Genomic DNA, 22,690 nt, shown 5'->3' with positions numbered 1-22,690 from the left:
GCCACCGAAAGGAACAAACAAGCCATAGATAATGGTATTCAAGCTGCCACTGTGTTCCGCACATCCATGAATGAAGTATTTGTCGCACATGTTCTGCAGTTATTTGTCAAAACAGCGCTTAGATATTCTAGCCTTTGTTCATTCATGTGACTGAATTCAATCCAATTCTTTCAGAGGTCTAGGGCTTTGTCTGAATTTGCATTCAGACGGGATTGTATTGTCTTTCCCTTTTTGGTGAAGTGGGGCGATATGTCATGTGACGTCAATCCGAGGTGGGATAATCGTTTGTCAACAACTGCGACCCCGGATTCCTTCACGCTATCTTCATGTTTGATTACTCTCTTTGCCCTCTAAATTTGAGTTAATCGCCTGGATATTCTCTCATCGCGCTGCCAGGCCAGAAAACCTCAAGATGGCCGTCGAACCGTCAGAGGAAGCTATCGAGAACTTCGTTAGCTTCACAAGCACAACGCGCGAACAAGCTATCAGCTTCCTCAAGGTGAGTGGATTGTGATCGACTTTAGACGATATCCTAAAGCTAATACAACTCTCTATGCTCTCTTACACAGGCGAACGACAACAATTCGAACAAAGCCATCAATGCCTATTTCGAAGATCCGACAGGGCCCCAGACACAGGTGAAATGCCCACGATGCGCTCGATGTGCGGAAACAGGGACTAATCGGTGAACTTGGTCCTATACAGACAAGTGGATTTGACAATGACCAACAGATGTCGTGTATGTCTGCCAGGCTCAAACGCGGACCGGTGGTTAACATTTGCTGACGGACCTGTCATATAGCATTCCAGGTCGAACATGCAGACCCCGTTCCAACCTCGGGACCACACGCAACTGCTCCTCCGTCACGTCCGCCATCGAGGATAAACATGAACGAGCTACCCATGAACGAATACCAACCGCCGGCACCCAGCGCCTCGAACACTGGACAAGGGATGACGCTGTCGGAGCGGGAAGAGCAGGAGCTCCAGCAAGCCGTCGCCATGTCGTTGAACCAGAACCTTGGTCAGCAGGAAACAGGGGTCACCACTACGCAGAGAGGAAAGTTCGGAGAAGCGACCCGCGATCATTACGACGAAGGCAACTGGGCGATGACTTTATTCAACCCCACCTCGCGAGAGATTGTTATTAGCCCTGACCCGGAAGACCGCAGGAGAGTGAACAACGAACCAGCATTTCTACGCCCTTCCCCGGATAACCAGTACCTGGGAGGATTGATCACGATCCTGCATTCAATCCCGCTTGCGAGAGAAGCGCTTTTGTTCAGGAATCGCATGCTTCCAAATTACGGTCATGATCCGCAGTGGTGGAATGGACATCCGATCAGTCTTCCCAAGATCGTGACTATGCAGGATGTACAGGACGGGGATACCAATTGGGACGATATTTTATACGAGGCGCAGAGGTTGATGGCATTTCTGGACTCGACAAACCGGTCTTTCGGTAGTAGTGACGCTCTGGCTAGCCTTAAGAGTATGTCTTCCTATTCAGAAGGCAGTGTCGGAAAGTTTCTGGAGACATGGCAAGGGTCCGCCGCCAGGGCAGATCCAGGAAACCAATCCGTGAGTGTGTTCTCATCGAACGCACATAAACGCCCGCTCTCTGTGCACGACACGCCTATCCATAAGGAGTTCTTCAGCTTGGATCCATTTGTGGAGCCTGAACATGGCCAAACGCTCTATGATGTCCTGGATCGTGCGATGTGGTCGGACCGACCCGGTGACGAACTCGACGACGTGTGGCTCGAAAACGTTGCAGAGGTTCTTACGATTCGTCTGGAAAGCTCTGCAGATTCCGTTGATGTGAAGATTCCTGCTGTCTTCTACCCGGATCGATATCTTACTGGTGCCAGAGAGTTTGCTCGTGAGTTCCGGTCAGAGAGACTTCGTATTTACGAAGAGATATTCAAGACGGAGCATCTTTTGAACCAGTTCTCTGTGTCCAAGTCTCTCGTTCATAAGGGACTGGGATCAAAAGAAACCTTGGAGAAAGCTGCTGTCGCTGCTTCTCAATTCCTGTCCAAAGGTCTTGCAAGTGGAACCAGCGATGCATCGGTGACGCCTGAATCCGCAAGTACTGAGGCACAACGATTAGCCGAGGAGCTGAAATCGATATCGAATAAAATCGAGAACAAGCTACAAGGTAAGTTTCAGGCTTCCGGTCCAAATTCAGAACCATGGCTGACTTGAATAGAATTGGAATCACGCAAACAGGGCGCCATTGAAGCCCTTCGAGGATATTCGAAGATTCTCACCGAGCCATCAGCATCTCCAGATGAACCACCTCACCATAAGTACACGCTACGAGGCGTATGCACCCAGCCACATATTACCTACGTCCTTCGGCCCCGTGAGAATGCGCAGGAGAGCGATGCAAGAACAGGCGACGAATGGCAATGGTGGCGTATCAGCTTTTCGACAGAAGATGCGAAGACACAACAAGCAGAGTCTGATCGTGGTAGTCATGCTGCACCAAGCAATACAGATGTCATCGGGTATACGGCACGCAAGGTCCGCGAGATAGAAGTCCTTCGAGCTGCGCGCGAGGAGTCGAAATCAGTCTTGCTTGTATACGCAAGTGTCAATGCAGTGACGGCCCAGGAAGACCAAATCCAAGCACCACTCCAAGTAAGATGATACTTGGTTTCTTTTTTCAGACGCATCTACTAACACCATGATAGCGATTCGTAGATGCCGATAGCCAAGCCTTTGAGGCCGAATTACAGGAAGCAAGGACCACGCAGCAACCGGCTTCAAATGACTTCCCCAATGCCCCTGCTCAGGCCCAGGGAGCCACGACTTCGCAAGACGCTGGTCATCCGAAAGTGAACGTTTTCGACTACCAGGTTGCATCCTTTGATAACGAGGCGGATCCTGTAGGACCAGAGATGCAGGAGAAAGGCGGAGGCTTCCTGAGTCAAAGCCATGGATTCGCTGCTCCGCCAACGTCTGGCCCTGGTGGCCCTGGATCCAATGATGCTGATGGATCGAAAGCTGAATGATTTCTATGATATGAGAAACTCACGCGTGAATGATTTGACGATGCATGCATGTGTTAGACACGACATGCAATATTTGTACATAGGTAAAGGTAAACCACAAGTGTTTATACGAATTAGCCATACCATGAAGTTGTGCAATTCCTAGCCATATGTAAACCTACTTTCGACCCAACTTCCCCGGTGTTTGTTTTGTTTGCACCTTCACTCCGTGATCTTCGGGGAGTTGACGGACAACATCAACAACCGTTCAAGACACAACTCACCATTGGCCCCCTTGAAATAAAAAGAATGACTCTTGAAAGTGACGCCGTGGCAAGCGCAACAATTGAACTCCTCGAATCGCGTCTCCGCCGCCTCTCATACCTCCTCACCGGCGACTCCCACTGGACCGGCGAACCCTCACTACCCTTAAAGCCCGATAACCTCGACGAAACTGTCTCGCGCCGTCTTTTCCGCCTCGAAAAGAACCTCGAGAGGCTCAGCAGGAACATTCCAGCCATATACGATGTAATCCAACTGCGTACGTCTTCCCCAACTCCCCATACCTTTCCCTTGACAGACCACTAACCTGGATAACAGACGACCGCTTCCCCGACCTCTTTCACACCACACCCCCAGACACCCTCCCCGAAACCCTAACAACCCAAAACCTCGCCTCAATCGTCCTCTCCTACGCCTCCGCCTTCCCCGAAACCGCCTCCCGCCTCACATCCCTCAACGACCTCCCCATCCCCGACGCTTCGACATCCGCCGCGTTAATCCAGCTACAACCGCAGATCGATCGTGTGTCGAAGGGCCAGGATGAACAGGCGAAGGTTATATCGGAGCTGAGAGTTAGGACTGCGAAGGCATTGCAGAGGTGGTATGAAGTTGGGCTTCTGGGGAGTGGGGAGTGTTGGGCTGAGTGGGAGGGGAGACTGGTGGATGTGGAGAGGGAGGTTCGGAGGGGGGAGGTTGGGAGGGTGAGGAGGGAGAAGGAGATTTGATTTTTGACTATGGGGGAGTGTCTTTTTATCAGTTGTGTATGGAGTTTGGATACCCGGTTTGTTGTCTTTACAAAGTACAAGTATATTTCTGAGGAACGGAGAAATAAAAATAATGCTCCGAGCTGGACACTCTACCATTTTATCATCTGTAATATTTCTCGATATAACGACAGTGAGGCTGCTTGCAGTGGGCTTAATGCTCCGACTCGGTCGGAGAACAATGCTCTAAACAAACGGTCTTCGGCCCATCTGTCACCACGCACAGCCTTTCACCAGAAGCCAGATAGGCAGATAGGCAGATAATCCAAAACCATGAACTCTTCTACATTTCCTCTTTTTTTGAATCTCCCTCCCGAGCTTCGCACACAGATATGGCGTGACGCTTTGCCAGAAGAGGAGCAGCCTGCCTTGTACCCCTACAAAAGGGGATGTTGGCACCCTCGATGGCTATCACCATCCGATGAGGGTTATTGCCCAGGACCCCATCCGGACATATGGATGGAGTTTCGCCATGACTTATTAGACAATATTCAACTCGAGCTACCGCTGGTCTTCGTCAACCACGAAGCCCGCAGCATTACCTTGGCCTGGGCCCGCCAACAAAACATCAATATACGCTTCTGCGAAAGTCGACAATGCCATATCTTTACACGCCCATTTAATCCAAACTGTGACGCACTATATATTATGCCAGAACGATTGTACGACTTTTACTCGGAGACGTGTGATCGAATGGAAGAACCGGATCTTTTTGATCACTTCGTCACGTTCCCTTATTCGTTTTTCTATTATTTCGCCGTCCATGAGGCGCTGCTCCCGGCGGATGACGACCCGCTAGTTGATATATTTAGGGAGTTCAGTTGTCTCAAAGTGTTGTTCGTCATCGTCAATACACCGCCGGAGTTTACAGACCATGAGCTGAAGGTTCAGCCGCAGTGGGGGCCTGAGAGACCTGAACAGGGAAGGGCCCTGTGCTGGGATCCCAACCGCCAATGCTTTGACTGGCGAGACGGCAAGTACTTTGGTGATGAGGCATTGTACCGGCGCATTGAGGAGGGTAGCAAAAAGCTGATCCCCGGGCTCGTGAGCGAAGATATCCGCAGTCTCGAAATCCGGCCTGTCTGTACTGTTCGGAGATGACTGCATGGTTTTATGTGATCCTTTATGTGTGGTTTTTTCGATATTTCCCAATATGCATGGTCATGATCAGCTCAACCCTTCTATATTTCCTTTGTTGTTTATCTGCTAGCCTGTTTTGTGAATGTCATCTGGGCAGATACTTCGGCTTCAGCTGCGCCCATACCTCAGCCCCCAGCCCCACAGGAACCAATCCATACCACGGAGTAATTACCCCGTATGTTGAAAATGAAGGGCACCAAGTGACAGACCAAAAGCTAAACAGGTTTCAAAGGGAAAAAAAAAATTACGGAGTACTAAAACTCATATAAATCCCGCAGTGCCTCCGACTTTGAGTATCGATCAAGCTCATTTTGCTACCCTAAAAACAGTCGTACAGAAGATTCCCTAGGATAATTTCGCCTATGATGGCCACCAAAAATTGTGAAGACGCCTTACAGAGTATCATCTCGACTCCAGAGCAGCTATTCAAACGCTTTGGTAACCCGCATGTCCTTGATGATCTCATTCGACTGCGAGCAGCAGATGAAACCCAACAGCCTATCCTCGCACATCCAAGTTTTGAAAATGATCCTGCATCATACGAATATTTTACTGGACGGGATCTGGATGCAATGATTGACCAGGCTGCCCGGGTTCTGATAAACCATGGCTTCAGACCGGTAAGCTTTGTATCGAAGAAGCTCTCTGAGCTATATTCTTGCTCATGTATTATCAGCTACAGAATAATTATAAGTCTGTCGTGGCACTGTTCACACCTTCAGATCTAAATATGATTATCACCTTATTTGCCCTCAGTCGGCTGGGATATGCCATCATGTTATTGTCTACTCGTCTCTCCGCCGCCGCTTGTGTTTCTTTGCTCGATGTTGTTGGTTGTGACACCATTCTCTACGGACAGTCCCCCAGTATCCGAACGACTATAGGCGAGGTATTGAGGTTGAAGGTGATTGTATGTCGCCCTATAATCCAAAGAGCGTCTTTAAGCCAAGCACAAGTCTTGCCATCCGTCTCGTCGAAAAGAATCCGTTCTCAAGAAGAACAAGAGAGCAGCACCGCAATTATAATGCATTCGTCTGGATCAACTGGATTTCCAAAGCCCATCTTCCTCACCCATAAAGTACTGAAGATTTTTATGATACGGGGATCAGAAATGACGGCGTTCATCCCACTCCCTTGGTTCCATTCATTCGGTATCTGCAAATACCTACCAACTATGTACATGGGAAAGACGGCATTCATGTGGAATGTCTCACTACCCCTGACTGCTGGAGGCCTGATTGCAGCCATTAAAGAAGCAAAGCCAGAGTCTGTACACGCAGTCCCGTATATATTGCAAATGCTGTCAGACGATCCTCGCGGTGTTGAACTGCTGCAGAAATGCAAGCTCGTCACCTACGGCGGCGCTGCCTGTCCTGATGAGTTGGGCGACCGATTGGTGCACGAGGGAGTGCCACTCGGTGTTCAGTTTGGCTCGTAAGCCAACCTTCCTCCTTACTTCATCCGAATAAATGCTGATACCAGTATAGAACCGAATCAGGCACTGTTGCCGACTCCTTCTCCCGCCCAAAAGACGATCCGTACTGGAATTATCTGCGATTCGACGATGGCCTCCAGCAATTTATATGGATGAAACCAATTGGCAATTCCCTGTATGAAGCCGTATATCTGGCTGGTCTTCCAGCATTAAGTCTGACGAATTCCGACGATCCTCCGGGTTCTTACCATTCCCGCGACGTCTTCGAACCTCATCCAACCATCCCCAGTCGATGGAAGTACATCAGCAGACTAGATGACCGTATCACGCTGGTCAATGGCGAAAAGGTCCTCCCTCTGCCGATTGAAGGCACTATTAAGCAAAATCCACTGGTCCAGGAAGCCGTTGTGGCTGGCGTTGGGAAGGCGGTTCCTGGGCTACTCGTTTTTCGCTCTGAGGAGTCCAAGGGTCTTTCTGATGAGGAATATTTCGACTCCATATGGCCAACGATTCAAGAGGCAAATTCCAGAGCCGAGCAATTTTCACAGGTTGCTCGGGAGATGGTCACCGTCATCCCTCACGATGCTCCATGTCCACGGACAGATAAAGGCTCGATTATTCGTACGCAGGTGTACATGAAATATGCCGAAGTAATAGAAAACATGTATACCAGTCTTGATAAGGGCGAAGGAGGTACACTCGAGTTGGATATTCCGGCTACGGAAGCCCGCCTGATGAAACTTTGTCAGGAGGAAATTGGACTTTCGATCTCAGACGCAGATGTCGATCTTTTCAGTCAGGGAGTCGACAGCTTGAAGGCGATTCACTTGCGACGCTTGATTCTGAGGGATTTCAAGGTTGCGGATAGCGGTGCGATCAGCCAGAATGTTGTTTTCGAAACTGGGAGCGTTGCCCGTCTCGCGAAGTATGTTTGTGCTGTCCAGAGTGGACGACAGACGACGGCCGAAGATGAAGTCTCGCTGATGCTCAAGTTGATCGAGAAATACTCTTCATTCCATCAACATAGTCCGAGTCTAGAGTCTGTCAAGGAGAAGAGCGTGGTATGTTTACACCCCTTCCTATACCTCCGCATCACTGTTTCTAATCATTGGTCAGATCTTAACCGGTGCCACTGGTTCTATCGGAGCCCATATCCTGGTCACTCTTTTGAACGACGACAGCATATCCGCAGTGTACTGCCTCACGCGCAGGACAAACCCGATGGACGCAATCCTCAACACCCTATCGCAAAAGGATCTACAAGTCCCAACCTCCCAAGTCCAAAAGATAATCGCACTAAACAGCACTCTCGACAAACCCAACCTCGGCATTGACAAAGAAACACTTCACAAAATGCAACAATCAGTCTCCCTCATAATCCACTCCGCATGGCCTGTCAACTTCAATCTCCCACTATCCACCTTCAAACCACACATCAAAGGCCTCCACAACCTCGTACAATTCTCACTATCAGTCCACCAACCCACGCCCGCAGCACTATTCTTCTGCTCATCCGTCTCAACAGCACTGGGCTCACCATCCCCCGAAATCCCCGAGAAACCAATCCCCGATCCCCACAGCGCACTAGACATGGGCTACGGACGCTCCAAGCTGATAGGCGAGCATATCGTCAGCAACGCCCGAAAATCAGGCGCAAGGGCTTATACTCTCCGCATCGGACAGGTCTCGGGACATTCTGAGAAGGGTCTTTGGAATGACTCTGAGGCTATTCCGTTGATGATTCGGTCTGCGGTTACGTTGAAGGTTCTTCCGGAGTTGGATACAGAGTGTTCTTGGTTGCCGGTTGATGTACTTGCGAGGGGTATTGTTGAGATTTCGGAGGCTTGTGAGTGTGTATCGCGGCCTCACTCGCCAAGGAGTGATAGTAGTGGTGGTTCGGCTTATTCGATGGTTGAGGATGAGGATGACACCGCTTACAACCTCTGCAATCCACATACATTCACTTGGTCATCCCTCCTCATGGCCCTTCAAGAAAACGGCTTCGAGTTCAAAACCGTGCCGTTTCAGACCTGGCTGAAGATGCTACGAGACAGCGAAGCACGTGGTGAAGAGCTCGTTAACCCCGCTGTGAAGTTGACAGCGCATTACGAGGCAACGTATAGCAACGCATCGGGACCTGAGCAACAAGAAAAGAGGTTTCTCACTGGGAAGGCTGAGAGGGATAGTGTGAGTTTGCGGGAGGGTCGCTTGCGGATTATTGAGGATGGGGTTTTGGAGTGTTATGCGAGGGATTGGTTGAGGAGGTGGGATTAGGATGACTATATTCTCTGTGTGTGCACATAAGTTTTGTTTCTGGTACCATCTAGGTTATAGTTTGAATTATAGAATTGCCGAAATTCAAATACCAATATGTACCCAAGGATGAGATAGTAACTCCGCAGCAGTCATTCGATCCTCAGGAAGCCACTGCAGCGTTTTCGACATAAAATCAAAAAATGCACTCCTCTCGTCCCCTTCAATGCGGTCCAGTAATTGCTCTAATCTTGCATCCTTGGGAACGAGTTCGGGATACTTGAATTTCCCTGGACCAGATAATCCATTAGCAATGTGGCCAACACATACAATTTTTAACTCACCATGATCATCGAAATACCGCAAATTCTCCCTCCCCCGTTCAATCAAGTCCCTTGGTGGAGGACCCAGTAACGCAATGACATTCGCCAGATGTTGCTCGTCTGAAAACGAAACCCCGTCAGGCTGAATCGCTTGAAAGAGCGTAGTCCCTTGAAGTAAATTCCACATCTACATCGCCAGCACCCTTCCTTTATCTCAAGAAAAACAAAAACCAGACCTACCAAGACCCCTAGATTTCAAACATCAGCACTATAACTCCACCCGGTCTTGAGCACGACCTCTTGACGCAGATTAAAGATCCGGCTGAGTGGGATAATAGTGATACTTCTGTTCGTCGCCACGAACTGCTAGTCCGAAGTCCGTGATTACTGGTATTCCTATTCCCTGAGTTGATCCGAATGCATTTCGGGGGAGATATATCGTTCGTTAGTGCCCGTCGATGTCGACGTGTTTCTGGGGGAGAGGGGCGATTGTCTCGTCTTGTGCAACGCCGTTTAGGATGCTTTGGTAATTGAGGGCCATTAGGATGTTGTCTTCTTTTAGATCTGTTTCGTTTAGCATCAACTCTTCCATAGCCCCCAGAGCTCAACTCATCTGTATGGATGACATGACACTCCGTATGCAAATACTTCAACCCCTGCAACATCATATGCACCACCAGCTTCAACACATCATCCGGCAAAACACTCCTCACGAACCGCTTCTTCAATATTCCAAAGCGGCTCTTTCAACGTATCAAAAACCATACACACGTGCCTACCATCAGGCCCCTCCAAATAGAAACTATCCTGCAGCGCACGCACAAATTGATACCCCCGATGCCGACGATTAGTACTAGAAACGCGCTGCGTCATACGCAATTCCCTACTAGCAGCTTCATCACTGGGGTAATCATGCTGATTCGTTTTTATTTTAAGCGTTACGTGACGTGGTGGACGCCAACGCCATCTACCTCGTTAACTCATGCTATCTATCTAGACAATTGAAGTGCAGGTGCAGGTGGGGGTACGCACTCATCCAAACCCATCGCCAACCAAACCGTCGAAGTCATCCCCCAGCCCAACTTACTCATAACCTGATACCGACCGATCATTAAATATCTCATGTAGACGAACGGGGTAGAAGTGTCTGGGGTTGTAGCGCGGGGCGTTTTCTTCCTTTACTAGTTCGGAGGATGGGAAGAGTTCTGCTGGGGGTAGTGGGATTTTGCATGGTTTTTTGTTGAGCTTGAGGAGGCGGAGGAGGGATCTTAGGGGTTTGAGTTGGGTCATTATATTGTTGCATGAGTAAATGTAGGATGGTGACTTGAAATGTATATGAGTGTGATTGACTTGCTTAAGCGCTGGGCATTTGGGCAGGGCGCTTAGGTGCAGATTGGCGGGGATGATCTGATCGGGGCTATGATACGCTAAGTAATAATAGGAATTTGAATCGTGGAAGTTCGAGAGTGTAGAGTGTTATTTTTGGACTGATCTATGCTAGGACGCTTGGATATCAAAATAAAGACAACGGTAACGGGTTGGAAATACGACTATTTCCCACGGTCTAGAAAAAGAAGGGAGCTCGATTAAACAGCAAAATAGGACCAAATGCGAATGAATGGATAATCTTTATAGGATGTCGTGAATAGAGAAGGAAAAGGAAACCATGGTTATACTAGCAGCGCCATCGCAACAGCCCCAAGAACACCAGTTATCTCAACAGACAATCTGCTGGCAGCGCCCGTGAAGAGAGGCGGTACTGGCCCACTACCCGAAGGCGTGCCAGAAGCATCATATCCGGGGTAGAAGGAGCTACCGGAAGCATGGGAAACGGTAGAAGGCGTGCTGCTGCTAGCCGTGTATGCACGTGTCGAAGAGATCACAGGGACATTGCTCGTTGCGGGTGCAGGAGAGCTGGGAGCAGCGGGGTTTTCAACTGCTGCGGCGGATGATGGTGCAGGTTCAGAGGATTGAGGAGCATGCGTAGCAGGCGCTTGAGCAGTAGGGGCCTCGGTAGAGGGAGCCTGAGTGACAGGTTCTTGGGTGACAGGGGCCGGAGAGCTCTCAGATGAAGCAGGGGCAGAAGCACCGACTGCGTCAACACCCGTCGGGTGTGGAGCAGCACAAGTCCCAGCTCCAGCCTCGGTGGTCGACTGAGCAACCGGTTCGGCAACAGGGGTAGATGTCGCCGGAGCTTCGCTGGCATGAGTCTGGCTACCGTGCTCTTGGACGTTGTTGTTTGCAGGGAACGAAGAGTGGCTAGCTTGCGAGGTCTCAGGTTCAGGCTCTTTAGCACCAACGGCACCCACCGGAGTAGAGCTAGCTGACTCTTGACGGCAAATTGTGGTCGTCGATGTCATGTACACGGTGCTTCGGGATTTGGACTGTTTGGCGTGGACTGCGGATGAAGTAGTCGAAGTAGCCTCGGCCGGTAATTGCGTCGTCTCGTGAGCCACAGAGGTGGTCTCACTGGTGATTGTCGTCTCAGGGGCAGGCGCACTGGTGTCAGGCGCCGGAACACTCTCGACCGGCGATTGAGTCGTTGGTGGCGTAGGGGTCTCACTGGAAACCGTTGACTCTGCAACAGGAGTACTCTCAAATACAGGAGGAACAGTCTCAGAAGCAGCACTAGTAGATGCGACGCTGGACGTGGTTGGTGCAACAGTAGATTCAACTGCCGGTGCCGCACTGCTCGTAGGAACCTTAGTGGCGGATGCGGTACCTGCGGAGGCAGCCTGGCTGGATTCATGGTGACGGTGGCCAGCCATGTAGATCTGCACCGAGTTGATCTCCCAGTACGACTCCTTGTACTTCTCAGGATTCTGCGCGACGTAGCTCTTGCAACTTTTGAACGTATCGCTGGGATCGCTCATGGGGCAAAGACCATCCTGACCAAAGATACCACCAGCCCAGTCACCACAGAAATCGGTGTTGAAGATCAGCTTCTGCGCCGAGAAGTGTTCGCCAAAGTCGCAGGACCCCTGGAGATGCGCCATGGGGGTTCCAAAATGAGCCGTATCGGGTGTGCCCTTGGTGATCGACTCGGGGATTGAGTCGCGGGGGAAGTACCAGATCTTGATGAATTCAGAGGTACGCTCCAGAGCGTAGACACCACCGCCCTGCTCGTTGAACGGAGTGCCGGATGTACCATTTTTACCCTTGACAACACAGCCGATGGTGCCAGAGGCCTCACCACACTCCGTGGAGCTCACAGTGCCGGTCATGTCGTTGTCGGCCGAGATCCCACAAGAGCCACTAGTGTGCAGGACAATCTCATTGTATTCGTTCTTGTTGACACCTTCGACGATATCGATCTCACCATCCTGAGGCCAGCGAGGACCAACAGACCAAAACGCAGGCCAAGTACCACAGACACTCCCGGGCATGTGCTCAATGTCGACGATATATAGACCTTGCTTGTAAAACAGTTTACTTTCAACTCGTACCGAGTCCCGTCCCGCGCCGTTCGGATCCAGAGTATTCGTGTGGTCCACACCCAGATACATACTCCCGCTGGAGGTCACCTTGAACAAGCCTGAGCTCTCCGCGCTGCTCTGGTTTTGATAGGTTACATAGCCGTTGGTAGGGTCAGCCCCAGTGAAGAACTCGATGTGCTCCAAGAACGAGTCGCCTTGCCATTTCTCGGCGAGTAGATAGCTCTGAGCCGGCCACGAGCCACCAGCCACAACGGGGGAGAAAATCGATGAAGCGAGGAGCGTCCCGACGCTCAGAAGCCAGGAAGAAGGCATGATTATTGTAAGAAGAAAGATTACTATTATTCAACTCTCAGAGGAAGAAGGAAAGGAAGCCAGTCCCGGGTTCCAGGCAGGAATTGAAGAGGATAAAATGCAGGAACCAACGGAATACAACCCTCTAGGTCGCCACAAAAGTCCGAAGGGAAGGAATGAAAGTCGAAAATGCGGTCGTCAGTCTAGCTGGGACCTGGGACAAGAAAGAATGTATAACAAAATAAAGAGAGAGGGATGAGAGAAAGGATGCCAACGCTGGGGACAATCAGCCCAAATAAAAACAATCAAGACGAAAAAAAGACCCGGCCCAGCCAGCGCCATTGACCAATAAAGTTCTTTATCTTCAATAATGAAGGACAATAAGAGCAGCGTGCCTATTAATATCCCCGTCAATGCGGTTCATTCACGCGACAATGGCTCTTTTTTTTTTTCAGGGCCCGAAGCGCGCGGATTGGAGGGTTACTCTGCTTGGCCATGTAACGCACAAATCAGCGCTACTCCCGGCGTCCGGCGAGTAAAGTCCAGACCCCAGGGATCCTTCATTCTCTTCTTTTTCGGGCTTTCTGGCATGCTGAGTGGACCGGCGATAAGATGCCCAAAAAGTGTGTGGTCGGCAACTGAAACATCCCCGAATCATCTCAAACAGGGGCAGCCGAACTTCTTTCTTCAGGTCCCATGGATGATCTCTGAATGGTGCTGTTGTAGATGAAACACTGGCTGTCACTGATTCAGGGACCAAAGTCAATTGTCTTTTATGAATAGCACCGGAATTAGTAGAAGGTGATCAGTAAATTGCCTCTCCTGGTCTGTATACAGCGGACACGGTGGAATGTCACGGACGACTCCGATCTCCTGCATTCTTTGCTGGTCACCCCTCCCAACACTCCGGAATCTCGGAGATTCCAGGACCATCGAATCATCGATCTGGAGAACGGACTGGAGATCTGTGAAGTCATGGCGCGACGAATGGAGATTTCAGATCATCCCCGAGTGGTTGAATGTGGTGGGGTTGAGGATCGAGATCCCGGGTGGAAGGGGCTGCAATACCAAGCACGCCTCTAAAAGGAAATTCTCATTGACAATTGAGCATGTCTCATTTGATAGATCTAGATAAACAAGACAACAAGTTTGTCTGGTGCATCGCGACACAAGCCGGAATACGGCTACGGCAGTTGGTCTGTGCCAGAAGCGTAGCCTTGCAAAAGAGAAGGAAAGAAAGAGGGGGGAAAGACAAACAACAGTCATAAAAGAACAAAAAAACAAAGTGACTTGATGCTGATTGTATGGCGTTTCCTGTAAGATTTTTTTTTTTTTTTTTTTTTCAGATACGAACATACACGGAGCGTTCGGAACTATACACTTCCGAAAAGGGTAATAACCACTCTCTACAAAGACCACGAGAAACTTGATGCAATGTGTAGTGGAAATTTTCACGCATGGCGTTTACAATTGCCCAAAGACTTCGATTCAATATCAGGATAGCTATACCATCAATAGATTTCGGTCGTTCGAAAGAACAGCTTGCCGATTGTGATGATATATATTATTCAGGAAAGTACAGTACTACACAATCACCCGATCCTGATTTAACCAGAGCGACCGGCTTTGGCTTGATTATCTAGAGAGATGTATTGAGACAATGAAGAATTATGTCTACTCGATGCAGAGCAAGATAAAAACGGTCTAATTATATCGGATAATAATAAATACAAATACTCATGGCATTCCTTCCGGAAGCTGCTTCAGCTGAATACACTTGGTGGTCAAAGTCGCTGCTGCTTTTTTCGTAAGTACTTACACCAGCTCCCATAACACCTATGATGGTGAGATTTGCCCTGACCGGTAGCTGAACGTTCGAGAAGATGAAGACCGGAAAGATTGCCAAGGTCAGATCCGTAAAAGCATTGTAAGTTATTCAACAGTAATTAGCAGACGTCTCATACGGGTATAGGAATGAAGGTATCTCACAAGCCTGAAGTAGCCCAATGGCCAACTGTGTCATCAAACTCATGCAGTGTCCCGGCGTGGAAGAATTCCAGATCTTCTCAGCAGGAATGCACAATCCCATCAGGACAACGATGTACATGACGTTAACGATAATGGACATGATGGTCGACACGTAAAGGAAGGTTCTTTTCGTCTTCGTTGCCGCTTGACCCATCAACCGGAGGAGAAACAGAACCACCGAGATCTTGCCTGTTGTGGTGTTCATGATGGAGAAGTTTGGCGCAATGATGGTGTACTTGAACGCAATCGTTCGGTCATCTTGGTCTAGTATTTCTAGCAGATGCATGCCCAGGCCATAGTGGATGCCGACTGTGACCAGGGAGGAGCAGACAATGGCAGTGGCCTATGATTCGACTGTTAGTTTCCATCAAATTTAAACGAGAGAAGACATTCGTACCAGGGAGATAACAATAAAGACATCATCCCATCCGGTATTTTGCGTGAGTACCACACGGCTGAAGATTCGCGCTGTTACTAAAATCACCGCAAAGGCGCAAAATGTCCAGGACACTATGAGAATGTCTTTTTCTTGATTTCTGCATCCATCATGGCCAATCCAGCTGGCTAACGATGTCAAGCAACGAGTATGGACGAATGGGTCTGCATTATAAGAAGAAGAGACCTCCAACCCATAACGCCTAAATGAATTGAACAAAGAAACAGAGAAGAGAAAAGAACATGCAGGGAAAAGAAAAAAAAAATTTACAGTGATGTATCATCCATGAAAAACTAGAACAATTACCATATTACGATCTCTGCCTTGAGATGCGAATGACAAGTCTTCCGAGAAGCAGGGAATATAACTCGGAAGACATGGCGGTGCTTTTTGAATAACAGCCCGAAGTCAAAATTCCAGAATTCCTCCAACAGACCGGATACAAGAACCCTGAAGGCGCAGTGGGCGGACCATTCAATTATGCCGAAAACTTCCCCGAATCGCTCTGGGTCTGGGTCGGCCAGGACCAAGAGCGTTTAGACGTCTGAAATACGTTCATGGAGGTGGACAGAGGAAGTCGTCCCAGCTGGCTGGAATGGTTCCCTGTGAAGGAATGTGTCATCGATGGTTTTGATTGTACGATCAGCGATACATTGCTCGTCGATGCAGCTGGAGGCCGCGGCCATGACATTCAAGCGTTCCTTAAGAAGTTCCCGGAAGCCTCTGGCCGTCTCATTGTCGAGGACCAGCCACATGTGATTGAGGATATTCGGGATCTTGACCAGTCAATTGAACGGATCGGGTTTGACTTGTTCGACAAGCAGCCTATTAAAGGTCCGTCACATTACATTGCCTCTTTATATCTCCGCTCCCCCTATTTGTAATCTCCCCTGACAATGTACACTGCAGGCGCGCGCACTTATTATCTCAAATTCATCCTCCACGACTGGAACGACGAAGACTGCCGCAAAATCCCCCACAACATCGCTTCCCGTTATAAAAAAAGGGCCACTCGAAATTGATCATCGAAGAATTCATACTTGCCGACACTGGGTGCGCAATGCTACCGGCTATGCCAGACTGGGAGATGATGGTCTTCTGCAACAGCATGGAGCGTACACAAGGTCAATGGCAGCGTCTGCTGGAATCAGCTGTGTTCGACATGATTCGGCTCTGGAACCCACCTGGTGATAGACAGGGGATTATTGAGGCGGATTTTGAGGGAAGACCTCGCGAAGTTTCCTACCAGGCGAATGTGTAAGCTACGGTGCGTGAAGGGCATAATCCAATGATTAAACATGGCAGATATCTGCCATGCACGTATATAGGGGATAATCAACGTCAAGCATACCGGATACAACCAATACCATTCCAATAACAAGTTGTGATACATTGACATCTACGACTGATGTCTGAATATACTTTAATCCCGAAAAGGAAATCATGCATTTATGATCGGCAACTGATAAGACTACATACTACACTAAGCCGAGAGTCCCAACGACATACCGTAATTACTAGACCCTAGAATAATCATCGACTTAGTCAACTGCAATACAATTACATCAATTTCATAAGATAATACACAAATGCAAGAACTATAAAACACAGCTTCAACCCATCCCCCACGCACCTAACTCAACCTCTTCGTCCCAGAAACACCCGAGGTACCATACCTCACATAATCAGGCAAGTCATCCTCACCGGGTCCCTCATTGTACCTATTCGCAGACTGCGGCTTAGCATGACGCGTACGATCACCCTTCAAAATGTTCGATTTGTTAATGGCCTCGTTTTCATCCTCCTCTGTAGAGGCACCATTAGCAACCTCAGTCATGCTCCATCCATGTCAAACGTAATGTAATGCATACCAAGCTGCTGATTTGAGTTCGAGTACGGGGGCTGCACAGGATCGTCGTAGTCCGCCTGGTCGGCCTGGACGGGGAGTTGGTCTCTAAGTTCAGGGCGGGTGTCGCTGATGTAGCTGCTGTCATAGACGTTGCCGGCGACTGGGGAGGCGTCGTTTTGGGCCTCATAGAGGTCTTCGGCTTCTCTTTCAAAACGGTTGGACATCCTGTTGTTATCTGCTTTAATTCCAAAGAAATATGAGTAGAGTATGTGTTGTAGCTGACTTTCTGAGTTGTCCGGACGTTCGAGGCGAAGATTTGAGAGTACTATAACTCCGGTCGTGAAGGCGATGATGTAGCTATTACAGATGAGATATAACAGGCTTCATCTTGGTCTTAATGCCACTTTGATGTCAAAATACTGTCAAGAGAGTAGGGTTTGGGGGTTGACGTTTCGGGGACGTCATCCGAGTTTAAAGGCGACTACAATGTTTCTCTTAGAATCTTAGACAAGTCAATTATTATGCTTAATAGGTAAATGGTCATTGTCAGAGAGTTAATAGTCGTTTGATGAAAAAAGAATGCCTATTAATGACACTACACATCACGAAGTGATCTGCGAAGTACTCCGTATATCGAACAGTAACCCTCAACGAATGTATATTGCTCAATGGAAAATTGCAAATCTAGTGGCAAGATGACGCTCAATTAGATCAATTGTCTTACAATAATCATGACGTTAACCCCCCAAAAGAACTAAACAAGCAACTTCTCCATCTGCTACATCACATACTCCATACTGTATACTTTCTGATCATCACGGCTCCACTCCAATTTATCAGATCATTTCCAATAAGTCCCCACTACTAAACGAAAATGTCTTACTCTCGAGAGAACAACGAAGTCTCCGCTTCCGGAGAGGATATGGTCAACGCCATGCGTGGCTATAAAGCGTGAGTACGCATCCATCTTTTCGATGGAATGCATGCATAGTTGACTACTTGGACAGCACCCTGCACAACCCCCGTGTCTCCAACGAAGCCAAGCAGCACGCGCAAGACGTGCTTGACAATGAGATCCACGGGAACAAACCGCAGCAGGATCTGTATGAAGTTCGTCAGCGGAACAAGGAGCCTACTCGTGTAGCGAGTGGTTTGAAGGCGTGAGTTTATCATGATGTGATAGAAGATTGTTTGGTAGGCTTGATACTAATGGGTGTATTATGAAAGTGCTCAACAGAATCCCCGTGTGACGGACAGAGGTAAGAAGCAGGCTGGTGATCAGTTGAATCAATTGGTGGAGCAGCAGCCGGAGGAGTAATTGCTTAAGACTTGACACTTAAAGACTATGGATAGAGAATGAATGCACTTTTGTATACATTAACGTGTTATCCTTTTGTACATCTATCAATCTAATTATAGAATCACTCTATAGGAGGCAATTTACAATGTCTAGGACTCATATAGCCAAATTCCTCGTCCGGCCTATACAATATCCCATTAGAATGTACGACACCAGGAGCACCGGGAAGCCTACTCGATTTGATCGACATCGTCCTCAGGCCACGTGCGGAATACATCCACCAGCTGGTCCACAGGCGCCGTCATCAACCCCAAGGCTGTTTCAAACGGAGGCCGATCTGGGATGCTAGGATGCGCTCTGGTAGGAACAAACATCTTGGTCCGATTAAACGATCTGGAAAGACGGTTGCTTTCGTCGCGAGTGATAGCACCCTCTAACTTGACTAGGTCGTTTGTCGTTTCTCCCATGTGGTTTTCCAGAACCTGGGACATGAGAGTTTGGGCGGTGGGGAGGAACTCGGAGTCACTACTGGACATGTTCTGAAACTTTTTCAATTGTTCTTTGATCTGGCCATTATTAGCTGGCGTAACCACCAAGCACAGTAACATACCACTCGATGTTCATGGAGCTCCCTGTCAGCCACGTCCCTCCCAACCCGGACGTACTTCTCGATTGCCGGAATCACCACCAGCTCCTCCCCAACCGCATGACGGGCGATTTCCCAGGTGAGTTTGTTCTGATAAGCCGTGAGTTCTTCGGGATCGTTGGCTTGCTTGAGTCTGCCGTAGACCGATTCGATCTCCTGGTGGTCTCCTTTGATGGTGTCCAAAATGCGTGAACTCATGGTAGCGGTGGTCGATTTCCTGAATTTCTTGGATCAGTGTGGGAGTGGTTTCGAATGCAGCTTTCTTCATAGTAGTACAGGTTGTCAGGGGTATCATTACTCGAACAATGGGATATAAGCTGGCATTGTTACGCCACAGGTGTCACCCCCAGCTATGTGGCGTGGTTGATAGGGTTTCCGAAATGAGGTCATTCGGAGATAAGATCCGGGGAATGCTGGCTCACAGGGTATCAGGAACATCACATGACCATTTGTCATTGGGATTAAAGTAATTCCCTACTATTTATTTTATTTTATACAGCGACTAGAATGTAGATTGCAATATTTTATTGATTCTACTGTTTAACTCTAAACAAACCTGATCGAATCCCTGCGCTGCAGGCACCGATTGTGCCTGAATCCCGATGAAGCGAATCTGACGTAACAGCAGGCATTTTCGGCATTTTCATCCAACCAACCGAAGTTTCTCTCTCCTGCAGGTCCAGTTGGCAATGGCGCTTAACATCTGTCAGATGCGTTGTCTCTCGCAGTCGTTGGGCTATGGCACTCCGGGTATGACATTTAATCCCTCGAGCTGTCATCGACTGCTGCCATAAGACTCATTTTGGCTCTGGCTGCCTGTACTGCTGCTGTCTACTAGACACCATCTGTCTGGTTCTTCTTAAGCTGCTCCTGCTTCTCCTCTCCTCGTCCGACTTTCTTCTCTCTTCATATCACAACGTTATTGGAATCCGACTACTTGAATCACGACCGGTATGTACAGGATTTTAGGTTGCACGCACTAGTATCGATACATGCTAACTTTATATCGCCGTGGCAAACAGAACCCATAATAATCCCCACATATCACCGAAACATGGCCGCCGTTCAGACCACCCCTCACTTTTCGAATCCAATGCATTGTGCCGCCCTCGGACAGGACGATCTGCCAAAGTCCGGCTTTTTCAGACGCCTGTCACAGTGGTTCTGGCCAGTGGCATACTACAAAAGCGACTACGACGAGTACAACGTTACGAGTCCTCCCAGAATCGCCCCGGAACATTCTGCATCTCCGCTGTTTGATATCAGCCCGGGACTACAGACACAGTCCGATGCAGATGATACGAACTCACCATGCAAGACTTGCCGGATGGCCGGAATACCCTGCGATGGCCAACGACCACATTGCTCGCAGTGTCTTAGTGAACAGACACTTTGCTTCTATGTGGACCCGCTCAGGGTATCTAAGAAGAAGCGGAAGCAGTCTACGGCTGCGCAATCTCGTGTATTGCCCAGTCTCAGTGAAGACGAAGAAGAAGTCTCGTGTGCTTCGTGAGTTTGTGTGTCCCTGGCTGCTCAATCCCGTGTATTGCCTAGACCAGTGGAGATAAGGAAGCCTCGTGTGCTTCATGATTTTGATTTATTTCAGTAACGATCAGACGAAAACTTGGGAGGATAACTTGGCGTTTTTTTTGGGGGGGGGGGGGGGGGGGATTTGTAACATGAGACCGAGACCGAGACCGAAATCGGCTCGGCTCCTTGATGTTTTTTTTTTTTGTGTGTGTGTGTGTGTGTGTGTGTGTGTGTGTGTGTGTGTGTGTGTGTGTGTGTGTGTGTGTGTGTATGTACGTGTCTGCCCGATTTCCATCTACCTTTTACATATTTCCCATGTATTACCGCTCTGGTCTGATTAGCCGTCACTCCGAGTCCATGACATATTCAAGCAACCACGCGTAATTTACACATGCACTTATCATCACCCTGATCCCCCGTAGTTGAACCCCAATAAAATCCGAATTAAACGCCTGAGATCAAAAACAAAATCGCTCGTGCGATCGGCTCCACATCCGTTCTTCAGCCCTAAGCTTAGCGTACCAAGATCGCCGATCTAGGCCCCGCGCGACCCGGAGGCTTGGAGTCAACCTCCTTCGCGTCTACAACTCTCCACTACGCGGAGGTCTATCAACCACGGACTCATACGGCTGAAACTATCTCACTGCGAAACGAACCTAGGAAGCGAAGTTGCACTTCCTTCAAGTGTTTCGACAGTCGCGCGTGCGAAGACTGCGAGCCTTAGTCGATGGCAGATGATGACTTCAGTCTCGGCTACTTTTCTTGGGTATGGATCAAAAACCAAGTTTACAATTTCGAACTAGAAATTTCAAGGAGAGACTTTATTGCAAAAAAAAAAAAAAAAAAGCAACCATATACACAAGGGAGTGACTAGACAGATAAAACAAGAAAAGAAAAGAAAAGAAAAAAAAAAAAAACAAACCCGCTAAAGCTAACAAACAAAGACAGTCGTCAATTCATCCTCCGCATCATTAACGAATTATGTCCATTACATCCTAATATGGATACCCGAAATATATAACTCGGAAGAGACCGCTCCATATCTGACAAGATCACCGACCACGCTCCAAGGAAGGGAAAGAAAGGAAAAGAAAAGGAGCTGCGTCGTATCGAATCAACCGCCAACCAACAGTCAACAGCTTAAGCGTACCAGCGGGAACCAGCAGCGCCGGGGAGACCAGCGTTGCCGTAGTCGGGACCGCCGAAGCCAGGAGCGCCATAGCCGGAGTTGGGGCCGTTGTAACCATTGGCGGGAGCAGCGGGACCAGGGACGAAGAAGTCGTTGGCGTCGTTGGCATTCTCATCACGCTTGGTGACCTCGGGGTAAGGGGCGGTACCGGGGGCATACTCGGCGTAGGGAGCGGTGCCGGGGGCGTAGTTGGGGCGGCCATAGCCCTGGCCGTTGTAACCAGCAGTAGGACCGGCAGGACCAGGAGCGAAGTATTCGCCGGCACTCTCATCACGCTTGGCAACGCCGGGGTAGCGGCCAGCACCAGCGCCGGGGTACTCAGTGTAAGGAGTGGTTCCAGGAGCGAAGCCGGGACGGCCGTAGCCCTGGCCGTTGTAGCCAGTGGCGGGGGCGGCGGGGCCGGGGACGAAGTAGTTGTTGGCGTTCTCGTCACGCTTGCCAACGTGGTTAACGGTCACGTAGAGAGGGTCGTGCTCGGGCTCGAGGTACGGGCGGATGATCCAGTTTCCGTCGTGGTCCTCGTTGGTGAGGGCGTCATTGGAGCGCTTGGCGAAGCCGGGGTAGCGGCCAGCGCCGGCGTACTCAGGGTAGGGGGCAGAGCCAGGAGCAAAGCCCTGGCGGCCGTATCCGGGACCGTTGTAGCCAGTGGCAGGAGCGGCAGGGCCGGGGACAAAGTATTCGCCGGCGTTCTCGTCGCGCTTGGTGACCTCGGGGTACGGGGCGGTGCCAGGAGCGTATTCAGGGTAGGGGGCGGTACCCGGGGCGTATCCAGGACGGCCGTAGCCCTG

General features: G+C 49.4%; 13 protein-coding genes across 13 annotated transcripts in view; 7 read left to right on the top strand and 6 right to left on the bottom strand.

Annotated features, from left to right (window-relative positions):
• Positions 1-412: 412 nt before the first annotated feature.
• ASPGLDRAFT_36459 (uncharacterized protein) lies at positions 413-3,020 on the top strand (the record flags this gene model as incomplete). The annotated part of the gene is made up of 6 exons (XM_022544688.1): positions 413-499; positions 570-638; positions 706-739; positions 803-2,161; positions 2,213-2,646; positions 2,700-3,020. 6 exons carry the CDS (start codon positions 413-415, stop codon positions 3,018-3,020), a joined length of 2,304 nt encoding a protein of 767 aa, XP_022399687.1.
• A 164-nt stretch (positions 3,021-3,184) lies between these two features.
• On the top strand, positions 3,185-4,134 carry ASPGLDRAFT_48315 (putative nuclear distribution protein RO10). The gene is made up of 2 exons (XM_022546876.1): positions 3,185-3,540; positions 3,600-4,134. Exons 1-2 carry the CDS (start codon positions 3,309-3,311, stop codon positions 4,004-4,006), a joined length of 639 nt encoding a protein of 212 aa, XP_022399686.1. The 5' UTR covers positions 3,185-3,308; the 3' UTR covers positions 4,007-4,134.
• Positions 4,135-4,138: 4 nt separating this feature from the next.
• On the top strand, positions 4,139-5,326 carry ASPGLDRAFT_48313 (2EXR domain-containing protein). Its single transcript, XM_022546875.1, has one exon. The coding sequence runs from the start codon at positions 4,319-4,321 to the stop codon at positions 5,144-5,146; it is 828 nt and encodes a 275-aa protein (XP_022399685.1). The 5' UTR covers positions 4,139-4,318; the 3' UTR covers positions 5,147-5,326.
• A 224-nt stretch (positions 5,327-5,550) lies between these two features.
• Positions 5,551-8,894, top strand: ASPGLDRAFT_128445 (uncharacterized protein; the record flags this gene model as incomplete). The annotated part of the gene is made up of 4 exons (XM_022540801.1): positions 5,551-5,805; positions 5,862-6,619; positions 6,673-7,681; positions 7,737-8,894. The coding sequence occupies 4 exons, from the start codon at positions 5,551-5,553 to the stop codon at positions 8,892-8,894; spliced, it is 3,180 nt and encodes a 1,059-aa protein (XP_022399684.1).
• A 952-nt stretch (positions 8,895-9,846) lies between these two features.
• ASPGLDRAFT_48310 (uncharacterized protein) lies at positions 9,847-10,484 on the bottom strand. The gene is made up of 2 exons (XM_022546874.1): positions 10,229-10,484; positions 9,847-10,163 (listed from the first exon to the last, which is right to left on the bottom strand). Exons 1-2 carry the CDS (start codon positions 10,318-10,320, stop codon positions 9,887-9,889), a joined length of 369 nt encoding a protein of 122 aa, XP_022399683.1. The 5' UTR covers positions 10,321-10,484; the 3' UTR covers positions 9,847-9,886.
• A 1,480-nt stretch (positions 10,485-11,964) lies between these two features.
• On the bottom strand, positions 11,965-12,945 carry eng2 (putative GPI anchored endo-1,3(4)-beta-glucanase; the record flags this gene model as incomplete). The annotated part of the gene is made up of 1 exon (XM_022550543.1): positions 11,965-12,945. A coding segment is annotated over one exon (981 nt), but the record flags the coding sequence as incomplete, so codon positions are not given.
• Positions 12,946-14,626: 1,681 nt separating this feature from the next.
• On the bottom strand, positions 14,627-15,498 carry ASPGLDRAFT_58788 (uncharacterized protein; the record flags this gene model as incomplete). The annotated part of the gene is made up of 3 exons (XM_022548346.1): positions 14,627-15,295; positions 15,350-15,407; positions 15,464-15,498. 3 exons carry the CDS (start codon positions 15,496-15,498, stop codon positions 14,861-14,863), a joined length of 528 nt encoding a protein of 175 aa, XP_022399681.1. The 3' UTR covers positions 14,627-14,860.
• Positions 15,499-15,672: 174 nt separating this feature from the next.
• On the top strand, positions 15,673-16,751 carry ASPGLDRAFT_75047 (uncharacterized protein). Its single transcript, XM_022549771.1, has 3 exons — positions 15,673-16,222; positions 16,298-16,381; positions 16,420-16,751. Exons 1-3 carry the CDS (start codon positions 15,946-15,948, stop codon positions 16,647-16,649), a joined length of 591 nt encoding a protein of 196 aa, XP_022399680.1. The 5' UTR covers positions 15,673-15,945; the 3' UTR covers positions 16,650-16,751.
• A 66-nt stretch (positions 16,752-16,817) lies between these two features.
• On the bottom strand, positions 16,818-17,525 carry ASPGLDRAFT_437485 (uncharacterized protein). The gene is made up of 3 exons (XM_022545878.1): positions 17,452-17,525; positions 17,260-17,397; positions 16,818-17,194 (listed from the first exon to the last, which is right to left on the bottom strand). The coding sequence occupies exons 1-3, from the start codon at positions 17,459-17,461 to the stop codon at positions 17,022-17,024; spliced, it is 321 nt and encodes a 106-aa protein (XP_022399679.1). The 5' UTR covers positions 17,462-17,525; the 3' UTR covers positions 16,818-17,021.
• Positions 17,526-18,045: 520 nt separating this feature from the next.
• ASPGLDRAFT_58785 (Con-6 family protein) lies at positions 18,046-18,673 on the top strand. The gene is made up of 3 exons (XM_022548345.1): positions 18,046-18,188; positions 18,245-18,397; positions 18,465-18,673. Exons 1-3 carry the CDS (start codon positions 18,112-18,114, stop codon positions 18,553-18,555), a joined length of 321 nt encoding a protein of 106 aa, XP_022399678.1. The 5' UTR covers positions 18,046-18,111; the 3' UTR covers positions 18,556-18,673.
• Positions 18,674-18,753: 80 nt separating this feature from the next.
• Positions 18,754-19,381, bottom strand: ASPGLDRAFT_58784 (uncharacterized protein; the record flags this gene model as incomplete). Its single annotated transcript, XM_022548344.1, has 2 exons — positions 18,754-19,103; positions 19,148-19,381. 2 exons carry the CDS (start codon positions 19,379-19,381, stop codon positions 18,768-18,770), a joined length of 570 nt encoding a protein of 189 aa, XP_022399677.1. The 3' UTR covers positions 18,754-18,767.
• Positions 19,382-19,871: 490 nt separating this feature from the next.
• ASPGLDRAFT_48303 (Zn(II)2Cys6 transcription factor domain-containing protein) lies at positions 19,872-20,834 on the top strand. Its single transcript, XM_022546872.1, has 2 exons — positions 19,872-20,134; positions 20,206-20,834. Exon 2 carries the CDS (start codon positions 20,238-20,240, stop codon positions 20,694-20,696), a length of 459 nt encoding a protein of 152 aa, XP_022399676.1. The 5' UTR covers positions 19,872-20,134; positions 20,206-20,237; the 3' UTR covers positions 20,697-20,834.
• Positions 20,835-21,593: 759 nt separating this feature from the next.
• ASPGLDRAFT_48302 (uncharacterized protein) overlaps positions 21,594-22,690 on the bottom strand; it is a 2,098-nt gene continuing 1,001 nt past the window's right edge. Inside the window, exon 2 of the mRNA XM_022546871.1 lies at positions 21,594-22,687. Within this exon, the coding sequence (XP_022399675.1) occupies positions 21,854-22,687 (834 nt within the window). The 3' untranslated portion in view covers positions 21,594-21,853. The remainder of the gene's footprint in view (positions 22,688-22,690) is intronic.

This window comes from Aspergillus glaucus (genome assembly GCF_001890805.1).
Source record: "Aspergillus glaucus CBS 516.65 unplaced genomic scaffold ASPGLscaffold_13, whole genome shotgun sequence".
NCBI lineage: Eukaryota > Fungi > Ascomycota > Eurotiomycetes > Eurotiales > Aspergillaceae > Aspergillus > Aspergillus glaucus.
The sequence above is the reverse complement of the archived record's forward strand: the minus strand, read 5'-3'. Positions and strand labels throughout refer to the sequence as shown.